The sequence below is a fragment of the Vanessa atalanta genome, chromosome 30 (genome assembly GCF_905147765.1).
Source record: "Vanessa atalanta chromosome 30, ilVanAtal1.2, whole genome shotgun sequence".
Classification (NCBI taxonomy): Eukaryota; Metazoa; Arthropoda; class Insecta; order Lepidoptera; family Nymphalidae; genus Vanessa; species Vanessa atalanta.
In genome coordinates this window covers 4,372,161-4,387,529 of record NC_061900.1, presented here as the reverse complement: position 1 = coordinate 4,387,529, position 15,369 = coordinate 4,372,161, and the positions used below count along the sequence as shown (strand labels likewise).

The 15,369-nt window shown below is 35.5% G+C and overlaps 1 protein-coding gene across 1 annotated transcript; it reads right to left on the bottom strand.

Annotated features, from left to right (window-relative positions):
• Positions 1-2,464: 2,464 nt before the first annotated feature.
• On the bottom strand, positions 2,465-4,863 carry LOC125075423. Its single transcript, XM_047687164.1, has 3 exons — positions 4,828-4,863; positions 3,190-3,393; positions 2,465-2,604 (listed from the first exon to the last, which is right to left on the bottom strand). Exons 1-3 carry the CDS (start codon positions 4,847-4,849, stop codon positions 2,465-2,467), a joined length of 366 nt encoding a protein of 121 aa, XP_047543120.1. The 5' UTR covers positions 4,850-4,863.
• Between the last annotated feature and the right edge of the window lie 10,506 nt (positions 4,864-15,369).

The following is a 15,369-nucleotide window of genomic DNA, read 5'->3' as shown; positions in this document are numbered from 1 at the left end:
CAGTCACCTTTGGTGCGGGCCTTTGTGAGCGGTGGTCGATAGATTGTTGCTTTTGTAATATTTATAATCCTTTTCATTTTATCGATTAATTATACTAGTTTGGGTGATTCGTAATTGTTCTAATGAATTTAACGGTTGCGTTGGTTTTAGGAGGTGCAAGATTAGAACAGCGTTAATGTTTAAATTGTTAATCTGAATTGTACGAGATATATCAGTTACGTGCTGTTTATGTTTCTAATAATTACATTACATTACATTAGCAGCCTATAAATTTCCCACTGCTGGGCTAAGGCCTCCTCTCCCTTTGAGGAGAAGGTTAGGAGCATATTCCACCACGCTGCTCCAATGCACATATGGCAGAATTTCGTTAAAATTAGCCACATCCTCACTATGTTTTCCTTCACCGCCGAGCTTCATGATATTATTAACAAAACAAATTTACTTTTAATAATTTTATTACATGAATATAAAATAATAATTAATTAATAACAAAATACACCCAATTTCTTTTTTGCTGATATTATTACAAAAACAGTTTAACAATGATACGCCGGACCGTACCACACGCTGCTTCCCGCCAAAATGTGAATCAATTTACAAGACGTCTGACAGCTTGACGTACGACGTTCGGAAACACACACTAATTCTCCTGATAATATAATAAGTGAATTATTAAGGATTGACAAGGAAATTGCTACTACTAAACTTGTCTTCAAAATTTAATTGATTTTGTTATCTCAACCGTACCGATCAATCTCTTTCGTGTCTTCTCCATCCCACGTGACATTGGCGGAATAATCTGTGCCTTGTAGCACAACTAAAAGCCATTAAACTAAGAACTAAATCGAATAAGTGAATGACTGTACATTCAAAGTCAAAGTCAAAAATCTTTATTCAATATAGAAGTGTTTACACTTGGTTATTGATAGTCAAAGATCTACCACCGGTTCGAAATTTAGCACCTCGGACCTGAGAAGAACCGGCGAAAGAATCAGCGGGATATTTTTTTTTTCCATTTTCCATTCCATACATGCAAATGTACAATAATAATTATATTTTAGTTGTTGTCTTAGATTTTCGCGATTTTTACACATTGAAATAAAACCAGTTTTTAACGGATTTAATCGCGTATATTTATTTATTTATTTATTTATTTTTTTCAGTTTGCCGTGTTCGTGGTCACCCACGAACACTGCAAAGTGCTCGAAACGTCGGGATGTTAAAAATAATTAATATACGCGATTAAATCAGTTAAAAACTAGTTTTATTTCTATATTTTAGTTATTTGAAACAGCCTGGAGGCGATCATTTCATTCCCAAGGTGTGCAGTCAACTACAAAGTCATTAGTGTTGTAATATCCTTTAGCACACAAACGCTCTTTAACGATTCTTTTGAATTTTATAATTGTAAATAAGTAAATCAATTAAAAACTGTGTTTAATTAAGAGGATACCCTGTGACTCTTAAGTTAAGTATTTTACATGAGATCTTCTATTACAAATAGTATAGTCTTTATATCTATGTTATATACAATAAATATATATACAATAAAGCGAAATACCGTTCACTGATTGCTTACGAAATCCCAGAAACTATAACACCTACTAACTTCAATTTAGACAAGTAGGTTTATTATAAAGTATAAATATCTGCTAAAAACGGATTTAACGAAACTCCACCTCCAAGGGGTCAGATTGGGGGTTGAAGTTTCATTAATTTAGCGCGGCTAAGCATGTTCGCTAGTTTTTTAATGAAATAAATACATTATCTACGTGTTTCTCTTTCCGTAAGAACTCTCTATAATAAATTAGAAAACTATAAACAAAGATAAATGTACTCGTTAAAGCGTGACCACGGGAAGTAGGGGTTAATCTTAACTAATATTAAAACTACGATAGTAACTCTGTAAGTTCCCGAATTACTGAACCAAATTAAACTACTAGGGAAGGCGACTACTAATTTTAATTTATATATTTTAGTTTTTAACTGCAGCTTCGCTCGTCTTTAAGGGGTTGGTCGTCTGCGGTTAGTCATAGAATGTAGCCCATGTCCTCCCTTGGAGTTCAAGCTTGCTTGATACCAAATTTCATGGACGAGCATATGGGCCACCTGATGGTAAATTGTCATCACCGCCGTGCCATTGTCATACATGGCCAATGTTCCACTAACCTTGGGAACTAAGATGTTATGCCCCTTGTGCCTATATTTACACTGGCTCACTCGCCTTTCAAACGGGAACACATCTAAGTACTGTTGTTTGGCGCTAGAATATCTGATGAATGGGTGGTACCTACCCAGACCGGCTTGCACAAAGGCCTACCACCAAGTTCGGTTCATTGGTTTGGCGGTTAGAGCAACAGAAAGACAGAGTTACTTTCGAATTTATTGTAATATTAGCGTAGACATTGAAAAATAAAACGTCCGAACATTAGGAATATATTTTAATGAAGTTTTCGACAATGTTTCACCTTTGACCTGGCATAGGGGGCGTGAACGTCGGGAAGGTCGGTCGCCGGTTTCTAGCGGTGGTCTTTGAAGTTTCGTGTTTCCGGACAATGTCGTAAAATAGTGCTTTCTCGAGACGTATCTCGTTGTAGTCACCTTCTAAAATTATAAATGTTTTTGAGAATATATCTAATATATAGGGAGGGATACTGAGGAAACTACTTATAATAGTTAAGAAATTTTTGCACAAACGTTGATATACACCATCATAATCATCCACCTGCCCTCATCTGCCGGCGCAGCGTGTCTTCCTCCATTTTTCGTTACATAGATTCAAGTAATTTGTAAAAAATACATCGGTAAAAAAGGCATATTATTCGATACAAGATTATATAGATGATAAAAAAGCGTGGAGTTAACGCTTGTTGACTTCCAGGCAGGAGACATAACATACATATATAATTGTATTTAACTAACATGACTGTATTTTTAGATGTTGAAAAAGAGTAACTACTGAGTTTCTTGCCGGTTCCTCTCGGTATAATCTACATTCCGAACAGGCGGTAGCTTTACTCTAAATAGTTTGTTAAATGACGATTCAAAAGTGCTCGTAAAAGCCTACTTGAATAAAGTACATTTTGATTTTGACATCCATGACGCCCCGACGGTTACCCCACCTTTGCGGAGTTCCTGGGGGGCTACCTGACTCCCGGGATCAAAGCGCCAAGGGTTAATCTTACTTACGCATTACATGGAAAGCATTTTGTATTTCCGACGCTTTGTAAGTTGCCCGTTCGAAGTCTGGTAAGTTAGCGTATTTCTTGTAGATTTTCAACATCCTCTGAAATCTTTCTTGTATTCCAGCGGCAATGGAGCCCAGTTCAAACGTAATACTGTGGCTGTGCATATCTTTAACTTTCTCCGCGTGTCGTAATTTGGACATTGCGTCTGAAATTGAGTTTGTTATTTACAATGTTAAAACTTTTGAAAATGCCCGTCAAGCGACGATGACAGGGGATTCTCCAAAAACATTTAAAACCGATCTGCGTTCTGCTAGTTTCTGATATAATTATTTATTCAATTGGAGAACAGCCTTTGATACAGCCTTTGATAAACAAAAATAACAAATACTTAATAACTATTAGGCAAATAACAGTTCTCACATATAACATTAAAGAGACTGAGAATTAGAAAAAAAAAAAAACTAAGTTTCTGTAATAAAAAAAAGCCAGTGAGACCACAAGTTAAAAAGTTAAAAAATGACTGTGTCCTTGCAAACATTTCTCTCATGTATCGCTTAACGTTATTATGCTTTCTGCAGAAAACATTAAAAGTTATACCCAAATATTGATTAATTTTATTGACGTTTTATTGAATCTTTATAAAAATCATCATATATAAAAGAGAAATACCACTCACTTTAATAAAGTGTGTAGGTGTTATAGTTTCATAGATTTCTGAAACTATAACACCTACACACTTGAAATTTGGCAGGTAGGCTGTAGACATCCGCTAGGAACGGATTTTACGAAACTCAATCCCTAAGGGAGTAAAACGGGGTTTGGAAGTTTGAATGAAAGTTTTTGAAGCAAAAGACTTGAAATTTAAAATGTATGCTCTATCGATGGTGTGGAGCTGTACTAATAATGTATCTTTAGAAATCAACCCATTTGGGTTAAAACGTGGGATGCTAGTATATAATAAAAGTTTGATATTAAACAAGTGGTAACTTAGGGCTTTCCTTCCCCCTTTTAAGCCTCAGCGATGTACTTTGACACGGATCGGAATTTTATAGTTTTAAATAGAATTTGCTTTTCCTAAAGTTCGAGGACGGCCATCACAGTGGTTTTAGTGTAGGAATCCCAAATAATCCGGTTTCCTCCCAGGGATCCGGGTACCTTTCCGAAGGTTTCCACTGTGTCAAAAACAAGGGTTGAACTGTTGAACGCAATCAGGTACTAAGTCCAATTTTTCCACCTACACTATTGGTCCTTGAACAAGAGAAAGGTCCATTTATGAACTAGTTGTCGACCGTGGCTTCGCTCGCGTTTTAGGAGTTGATAGGCAAATTTGGTTCAGTGGTGGACAGGCAGACATTCATCATCGCCGAGCGTAAACTACTAAAGATAGGGCCTTGTAATTTGGTGAGAAGGATCGCTTTATTCAGTAGACACCACTAATGAAGGAATTTTGAAAATTATACATCCTAAGGGGGTGAGATAAAATACCTGTTCCTGGATCTTATACCCTAAGGGGTTAAATATAAGATGTGGTATACAAAGAAGTCTTAAATTAACGTAATATTTTAAGTCAATCTGTAAATACATTCAACTTACACGCGTGCAAAGCCGCGAGCAATTGCTAGTATTACTACTAACTTACCCATAAGAAGTTCCGAAGTCATATTTATGAGATGGGTGTTTATTATTCTTTCAGGCCACGAGTACCAATATAGGGGACGGGGGGGCAGAATGATGTCCTTCGAAAGAGTTCCACCTAATAAATAGATTACATATACTTAAACAGGGCCGGATTTAGGGGAGGGCAACCGGGGTAACTGCCCTTGGACCTCTGCAAGGAGGCTGTAATTTATATTAAGATAGTTAAATGATACGGTTATTGTGACTTATCCTTAGGTGATAGACATATTTATATCATCGTGGTAATTTTTGTAGAACTTTTTAAGGTAGAGTTCAGCCAGCGTTTGCAATGTCAGCGCAAAAAAATGTGCTTAATTACGACATCACATTAGAAACCTCTAAAATTATCAGTGTTTCTCTACTATATTGTGCATGTATTATACATATAAACCTTCCTCTTGAATCGGTCTATCTATTAAAAAAACCGCATCAAAATCCGTTGCGTAATTTTAAAGATCTAACCATAAATAGGGACAGTCAGACAGCGACTTCGTTTCATGCTATGTATTGATACACTACTGAAGCTGAAACTTATAAAAACGAAATAAATTATAAATAGAACTTACATATTAAAACGATTATTATTCCTAATGGTAACATTTCAATACAATCACATTAAAATGCATCTAAACAGCTATAAGGATTACGATAACAATTTCATTGTTACACGTATTTAAAAACTAATCACATAAAGATTCATTGTTTTGATAATTAACAAATAAAATTTACATAATAAAGTTCCCCTTTACACAAGAAACACGATGAAATTAATAATAATTATTGTGGTAATATGTAAGTCAATGTTATTTATCTAATATTATTAATGGCGTAAGCCGATTTTTGTCCCAGTGGTTATCGGACGAAAGCTACACGTTAAAGATCGGTTGTGGTCTCATTTTGAAGAGCTCCAGCCGTAGATGTGCAGATAAATAAGGAGGATTCATGATTGCGATTCACTAAATTGTTACGATTTAACAAAGAATTGATTTTAGAGCACGGAAAAAGGTTACTATGTTAAATATAAGAAAAAACAAATGAGAAACGTAAACAACATTAAAGTAAATTGTTATCGTCAAACTCCAATTCTAACTGAACTATACTATTTGACAGTCAAGATTTCATTTAAAAAAGGTTCCATAGTTTTGGCGCCAAACGTAGATCAGTGACTTGAAGTTTACAATGAAATGGAATCAAAACAAAACCTGACATAATTTTCGAAATTCCTAAATAATCTTTTGAATAAACGCGAATTTTCGACGCACTAGTATTTAATTATGCTGTGATCTACATAAAACTCTACTAAACTTTGATGGAAGCGTAGTAGAGGTTTGTGCTAGTATACCTGGGTAGGTACCACCCACTCAATACTTATTCTACCCCCAAACAGCAGTACTTAGTATTCTGGTGTTGTCGGTTAAAAGAATCAGCGAGCCCGTGTAAGGGACCATCCATTTGTTACGTAAGACTATTTTCGCTAGTTTTTGTCCCCCTTCCCCCCCCCCTATTATAAGAAAAAATAAGAACTGGCCGACCCCCTCCCTCCCTGTTTAATATTTATTATGTAAGAATCTAAAGGAGAAAATGAATACACGTTTGGTTTATTTTTCAAAGTAATAACTTTTTGAAATGTGTTTATTTGTACCTTCAAAGGTTCTAAAGGTACTCCATCCGAGCGAACCTAAGCTAATTTTTTTTTTCGATCTTACGTTAGAACTATTGGAGCTCCTTCCCACCCCCTTGTAAGAAAACATAAGACATGGTCGACGCCCCCCCCTCCACTCCTAAATCGTCTTACGTAATAAATGAATGGCCCCTAACAGCCACGAAGGACATAACATCTTAGTTTCCAAAGAATAATGCTTCTTACAGCGCCATTGTCTATGGGCGGTGGTGACTTACCACCAGGAGGGACAATAAACGTAAAAAAAGTACTCATTAGTGTTGTATTTAAAGGGCGAGGGAGCCAGTGTAACTACAGGCACAAGGGACATAACGTCTTTTCAAGGTTGGTAGCGCAGTTCATGATTGGGATAATAGGAATATATCAAGCAAAGCCTTTTACAGAAAACTAACCTTTGGATTATTCTATAAGACTAATCTCGAAAGTCACTGCAGAACACGATCGATTGGTATCGAAAAGTGACATATATTATAATAATCACCGAATCAGACTAGGCTAGATACCGGATGTTCATAAGTCAGTATCAAAATCGTGGGTGTTAATTGACGTCATTTATATGACGTCACACAGTACTTGAAAATTATTTTAAAGTTAACTACATCGAATTGAGCCTCGAAATTACTTAAGCCGTACCTGAGTAGGATTAGGTACTTAAGGGTAAAACGGGACCCTATTACTAAGGCTCCGTTGCCAGTCCGTCTGCCACCAGGCTGTATCTCACGAACCGTAGAATTGTAATCTTGTAATTGTAATCTCGCGAGTTAAATTACAATCTAACGGAATTTACAATTTTTACGGTGACATAGATATTTTATAGCGGTGCCGAACCCTTCGTACGCGACTCGTACTCATACCTGGCAGGTATTTTTCTCAATTTGATATTTTTATATCTTCGGCCACACAAATCGCCACTGACGCGATCGAACACGAACTGCGTCAAATTTGTACAACAAATTTGTCAAACACACACTTCGGACACGTTTGGTCGAACGGTTTGAAGTTCTAGTCAACTTTAAACGTAAGTCGGTTTTAAACATATCACGTGAGTTATACAAAAGTGAGATCTCATGGATAACTCGAAAATAACCTAAAAAAATTAACGGATGGGTTCGCCAGTGTATCGTTCCTTTATCGAATGACGTAATTGCACAAATATACATTTGTTACTTGGTTGACTGCTCCGTTGACAGAACCCGATGACCAGACCGAGGTTCAAGTTCGAAGCACACTCATGTGTTAATAATAATACTAATTCCTAGTTGTTATACAATTTTGGAGAACTAAGGAAATGGTCATGTTTTTGTTTGTTAACCCCGTTTGCCTACTGTATGTGGATTATATGTGCCACAGATTACAATACAGACTAGTGACGTCACTGACCCCAATGCAGCGCCATATTGTCGAAATAGAGTTTTCGCGCGCTATTTAAATATGGAATTTTGTAATTTGATATTTCCAGCAAATATTTACAAGAATTAAAAAAAAAAAACAACTTTCACTGGGTTCCTTAACCTCAACCAAATAATATAAAATGTATTTTAAAACCAGTCAAGTAGCCTATTATGCAAGAACTGATCTAAAATGTTAATTTTAGATACGGAATCAAGTACAGCGAAAAATTCCGCACAGACAAGGGCGAATATAAAATCGACAGCATTAATATTGAATTTAACAAGCGACATAATAAAGGATACCAGCCAACGAATCGATGCTCTAGCGGCGATCAAGAAGCAATCGTCCGAAAACGCAGCCTTCGAAATCGGTTACTTAATATACACAATACAAGAAAAATACCGGAGAATGGTCGACAAGTACAACACTAGTCACTACATGAGACGTAGGTTGTATTTGATGGAACTAGTGTTGTATTTGGAAGAAATTGAGCGTCATTATTGGGAAATTGATCATATTTCGAAGATGTTGCACGAAATCGAAAGGAAATACGCGATTCGATCGGAGGGCGATCCAAAAAATATCTTCGAAGACTTGTACGGCCTAACGCACGAGGAAAGCTCGAGTTACGTATATCATAGCATAAGGTTCCCCACGAGGACGACGAGAAAGCAGAAAAAGATCAAAGCGGAAAAATATCTGATGGACAGATATTTCGGAAGCAAGAAGAAAAAATCAAAATGGTGGCCGATTGATTACGGATGGGAAATCAACTATTATTGGTAGAGATGATTGAAAAAGTATATCAACAGGCAGGCCTTGATTTACGTCGTTTCGAGTTACGTCGAGCTATGTTTTGGCACTATTCCTCAAGCTTACGTCAATTGAATAAACGAATAAAACAAAGCAATCTATACCCTGTTCAAGTTAACTTGATCTCTTTGACAGACGGGCTTGTGATGGGAAACAGAAAATATAACAAATATAACAGTCGATGGAACGATAGAATGCGTAATTCAAATTTGAATTCAATAATCTTTTAACTTATTTTTCTAAAAAAGAGTTATACCAGCTAATGAGACTCCAACCACTAGCCAAAGAGACCAAAAGGACTCCCGTTCGTAACAATAACTTAAAAATGATCTTTAATAATGGTTTTTTGTAATCGATATTTGTAGCAGTTACTGCCTGTTATTCGCGTCCCTATCGTCCGACCGATGTAACATTGTACAAGCGTCTATTATTTTCAGTGTTTCTATTAAAATTTTTCTTTGAAGAAAAAATATATAATAGAAAACTTCTTAACATTTTCGGATAACGCTTGAATCCTTAGGAACTTTTGTATTATATGTAATTTTTTTAAAATTTTTTTTACAATTTTAAAAATCATTAAATTAAGAAATGAATATGTTCGTCATTTGCAAAGTTATGTCGAACAGAAAAAATTACATCTGTCAAAAAGATCAAGCTATCTTGTACAGGGTATATTTATTATGACATCGGTTTAAGGGTAGTATTAGAGCTGTCTTTATAAACACAATGTCATATGGAAAATAATTATTTATTAGGTCTCACATAATGTCTATTGTATTTAAGACCTAACATTTTTAAGACACCTACATTATTTAAGACCCAATTATTAAGCATTTACAGAGTAAGTTAGAACAGACATTATGTGAGACCTAATAAATAATTATTTTCCTTATGATATTGTGTTTATAAAGACAGCTTTAATAGATTTACGTCGTTTTGATTTACGTCGCGTATTTCGAGAACCTATTATGTCGTAAGTACGAGGACTGCCTGTATTATGATAAAAATATCGGTTTTAAAATTGTATAACTCATAAAATAAACTATGAAATTGTTACACAATACGTATAAATAATTTCATAAATATCAATTTCATATAATTAAAATGTAATGACGAAAACTTTGTTTTATTGGCATTAAAATTCCCCCGCCGTCTGCACGCCGTCTTTTAAACTAAAGGTTTTAAAGCGGTCTTCATCAATAAACAGTGATTCAAGAGGAAGGTTTATGTGCATATCTAGTGGAGAAACGCCGAGAATTAAAACTTTTCTACTCGAAAAATATCTTATTGTAAATTTGTTGTTAAATCTAGAAGTTTGTTAATAAACCATTATTGTAATGTGTGACAAAAAAATTTGTCAATGAAATCAATGAGACGTCGTTCGACTCTTGAACCGACCCATGAAATTTAATATCCTTAGAGTCCAGATTACGTCAAATTCGGTTCAGTGATTGGTCCGTGAAAGAGCAACACAGACAGACTTATTTTCACATTTATAATATTAGTAAAGATAAGTCAATATATTTCAGATGTATCACAAACGGTTTCGAAATACGCATCAAAAGAAGACGATATCCTAAAAGAACTCTCGTGGAGTACGAGAATTAAAATTCTAAAAGACAAAACGAATATTCTACCGACACGTCGTGTCGGCATATCGATGCTCAGATCTCTTGACGCAACAGAAACTCCAGCACAAACTAAATCAGATGGAAAAACGAATTCAGAAGACGGCAACATGAAAATTAAACTGTTCAGACTTATGTATGAAACCATCAGGGATAGCGATGCGAAGGTAAAAAGGGCTGAACTTATTAAAGGTCACTACGCAAACTACTCGTCATTCGAACTTGGTTTCATAATGGGAGATTTGATGGATAAATTTAATATAGTCACTGACATATCGCTGACTATGAAAAGGCTTTATAAAGAGTGGAAGCCCATGGAACACATCAATGCCTACGAGCAAATAGCCAACAAGGCGATCGAAATCAACCACCTTATCGATATTATTAAGGTGATCAATAAAAAAACGAATTATTAAAACTGTAACGATTAAATAATAAATACGTGTTAATGCAATTTGAATTTTATTCATTCAGAAATTGCCTTTCTTTTAATTCTTCTGTATATTTAAGACGTTAATTATTAAGATTTGTAATTAATGTAAGTTGATTCCTGAGCTTCTTTCGCCGGTTCTTCTCAGGTCAGGGTGTTACCTTCTCCGAACCGTTGGTAGTGTTTAATTTGACTATCAATAAGTGTAATGCTTCTATATTGAATAAAGGAATTTGAGTTTGAGTTTGAAAAAAATGGCGCATAAGATATAACCATACCTTTCGACAATATGCATCAAACTTAGGATCCAGGATGTTACATCCCTGATGTCTGTAGTTACACTGACTAACTTTTCAAACCAGAAGATAACAATAGCGGTAGAAAATGTTTTGTGGTTGAAGAGTGGGTGGTACTTATCCAGAGGGGTTGTATGGCCTTATGTCCCAAAGGAATACAACAATTTTGATTTGTTAGAAATAAAATAATTAGAAAACATTTATTTTCATGTGGCGAAGATTTTATTCTTGAGCCGACTCGTACCTAGAACTTTTATTTAACTTACAATGCAAGTATGTAGGAGAAATCTTGCAAATTAATTTAGAAGCAGATATCTTTAACTGATTGGGCTGAAATTTTGTGTACACGTTTAGTTAGGTTGACAATGCGTGGTTAACTGTGTGACGTCGTTCTAAATCCAAAATGGCGGCATACCCAAGATGGCGGACTAATTTTATTTTTAATGCACTCCTACAGTATGGGTATGAAATTGTTTAAAATAAGGCTTTAGGGTTGCTAAGAATAACTCGAAAAATAATGTGACCTTACTCTTAATTCCATATGGCGGACTTCCAAAGCTTGAAAATCCACTGGTACATGTTAATTAAATACAATTATATATGTATGAAATGTCTCCCGCCTGGAAGTCAACAAGCATTAACTCCACGCTTTTTTATCGTAAAGTTGCCCTTTGCCTCGTAAGCTTGCCCTTTAAAAAAAAAGAACCCAATACTTCACAGCGTGTCTTAAAGTGCTGCCTAGACTTTTGTTGGTAGTTTAAGTTCAAGACAAAATTAAGGAACATCTCTCTTTCAGCCGTTCCATAATTAGCTGGATACTATTTGGCTTTGGAGTGGTGTTACCGTAATCTTTTTACACGATTAAATTAAATGTGAACCATCTGTTAGGAATGTAGATTGCACCGAGAACCGGCAAGAAACTGCAAAGTTATTGTTTTCTAACATTTGAAGTACAAAGTTAAGATGTTCACGCCATCAACGACCTCCGTGGTCGAGTAGTGTGTACTTACACCGGTTTTCATGAGTACGTCCCGAGTCGATGTAGAAAAAGTTAATTAGTTTTCTATGTTGTCTTGGGTGTGGCTGTTTGTGGTGCCGTCGTTACTTCTGATGTTCCATAACACAAGTGCTTTAGCTACTTACATTGGGATCAGAGTAACGTATGTGATGTCCAATATTTATTTATTTTTATTTATCTACCGTCTCTTCCAAAGTCGATCTGAACTCACGGTACATATGTTTGTTACGTTTGGGGTATTTGGGTAACTTTAGTACTGGTTGCGGTTGCTCTGACAAGTTTTCGGGAACCTTCCTCGTTCTTTTTACTCTATCATCAGATTAATGCCGAATAATATAATAAGTACATCGAGTTTATTTTTTGCACCACTACTCCAAAGGCTAAGTGTTTCGACGGCAAATGGGACAAAAAAGTAACTTGACATAAGATACGATTATTTCGGATCGTTATCGCTTACATTTCTTAGTACCTATATCGAAATAAATGAAATTTTGTTTACAGATATGCTCTATTTAGTAAGAGCGCAATGGCAGTACAGCAAAGTTCGTGATAAAATGGGGAGGACTGATAAAGACAAATTACGGACATTGGCCGAAGAGGTGGTGGTAGAAACCAAGTACAAGATTAATCAAATCGATAGCCTGAGGGATGAGTGTTCGAGGCACAATGGATTCCAATTTGGAATGATCATTGGTACAAACATTTTGCCAATTTGACGCCATTAGATTACTATTTACTACTCAAAATCAAAATTGAGACTTTATTCAAGTAGGCTTTTACAAGCACTTTTGAATCGTCAATTAACAAACTGTATTAAGTTAAGCTATTTTTATTAAATATATATATGTCGGAGGAGCAGGAAGCCGAGTAGTGGTGTTCGGGGATTGATCCGACATTTGGAAGACTATGTGGGCGTGCAATGGAGATGCTCACAAAATAAAACGTATTTAATATCGTCTGATCACTGTATTAATTGATTCAATAATCGTACATCAAAAATATCAAAGGATTACAATGATTCATCTCGATTAAGAGCGAATGGGTTTGCAAGCAACGATCGCATTCGAGTCGCCTGTCAAAACGTAACGGCTCGCGTCGCCATGACACTTACAACTCCATTCGGGGTGACCCGCTCTTAAAAGTAAATCAGTCATCAAACATTATTGCCAACTACTCGATTCATTATTTAACCTCTCTCTGATTGAGTTGTCTGCATTTCTAATTTAGCCATAAATCCTTCCGTTGCTCAAAACATCTAATATTTGTAAACATTTTTGTATTTAGTTTCAGTACTATTTCTTTCTTTTTTGTGTGTTTAGTTCAACGTTTTCTAGTGTTGTACAAAGAATATTAACATATATCTAAATTGACATATTTGGATTAGCGATTACGAGACATGTCTGTATATTCGGACAACCGTTTTTTTAGGTCAAATACGTGAAAAATATCAATCAATGTTGGAAATATATCGATTAGTGAAAAACAAATATACTGGGAAATCGAAACTGATTCTACCCTATATTTCCAAGTGGAAACCGGTACATAACTTCGTGAGGTATAATTCAACTTATTTTTTATTAACAGTAGCACACACACAACTTTCGTAAATCCAAACTCAGTTAAATTAGATGTCAATACTTTTATTTTAACACAATAGGTTTAATCGGCACAATTATCCAAGTTATACAATCAATTACCCTTCATTTTAAGATAACCTCGTTGAGCGCCCTGACATCTGACATCAGTCTGCTTCCTCTTTTTTTCCAACTTCCTTCTGTCACATCAAAATGTGCGCGATCATTCAATAGGTCAGCTGAGCTCGATCGTGATTGGCTGCTTTTTCAACCAGCCAACCGCCAAGCAACAGTGTTACCATCTCTAAATCAGAATAACATAAATAAAAATCATCACGCAACAGTTCACGAGCAAGTATACACGTGAACTCACACGCAGGCACTTTACTACGAATACGAATTTGTAATTGTAGTCCACGTTCAGTCAATGTCAGTTATGATAATTTTGGTCCGTGGGAGGATAACACTGGTTATACGTGAAGTCCTTTCGAAAAGGATGATTTTCAAAACTTCTCTTGGTATCTTGATATTGCACGAACCCGTACCCTATTTAAAATCACGTGAGATTCTTTAATTTGTATTTTTAATGCAAATAAATATTCACGACAGCGTTGGATACATTTTTAATTCGGTTCTCACTAATAAACAGAACGATTCAAGAGGAAGATTTATATGTATGCATACTATGGTTGAGAAAAATAGATAATTTCAACTTTAGTCGTGTGAATCCGGGTTAGTTATACATAAAAAAAATAATATAAAAACCTAGTTATACTTAACGTATATTCCATTTGAGTAAAAACTTTTTAGCTTCGATAAAGCCGGTTTCGCAGACAATATCTTCAAAGACTGCCGGAAGTTAGTACGCCTTGTGTATTCCGTTTCAGAATGGAGTACATAAGTGCGCTGGAAATGGATATCGACAGGCTTATTCATTTATTGGAGACTACGCCTTCATTCAAATATGGACCACCGGTGCCTCCAGGTGATCTTTCTCAAATTCAAGATGGAAAACTGATAAACCAACCCTAGACTTGCTTCATTTAAGTCTTTATGATTATCATATCTTTATTTATAATACAACACTTAACTACTTATATCCACTTTAATTTTACCTCGAAAGTACCGATAACAGATTTTTTAATGAGCATCTTAGCTTGATGTCAAATGTTGTATATTCCGTCATATTGGCTCTTGTCTTGTACTCGGTATACATATACTATTGTATTAAACGTAAAACTATCACCGGTTAATGTAGATTCTACGAAGAACGGGCAAGAAACTCAGGAGTTATTGTCGTTGGTTTAAAAACATTTGACCTTTACTAACGCTAAAATAGTGTTGCCCAAACGCAAGAACAAGACGAGACTTCGCCAGTCTTGGTCTTAGTCTTGCGACAATGCACAGGGTCTTGATACTGCGCTCCCAGCCTCGGTCTTGGGCAAGAATTTGGGTTTATTTTTTTTTTATTTTGGTTCATGTTTATTTTAATAAAAATAATTTTATAATTTGCCTTTAGAAGATTTTTGAATCGTGCTATAATTGTCTTCGATTTGTTACTATAAGTAAGTCATTGTTCAAAATAAAATTCGCGTTTCCTAGAATAATAATTCGTTTCATTCGTCATCTAACAGGTAACATTACGCTAAACTAATTTAATTGTTGAATGAGA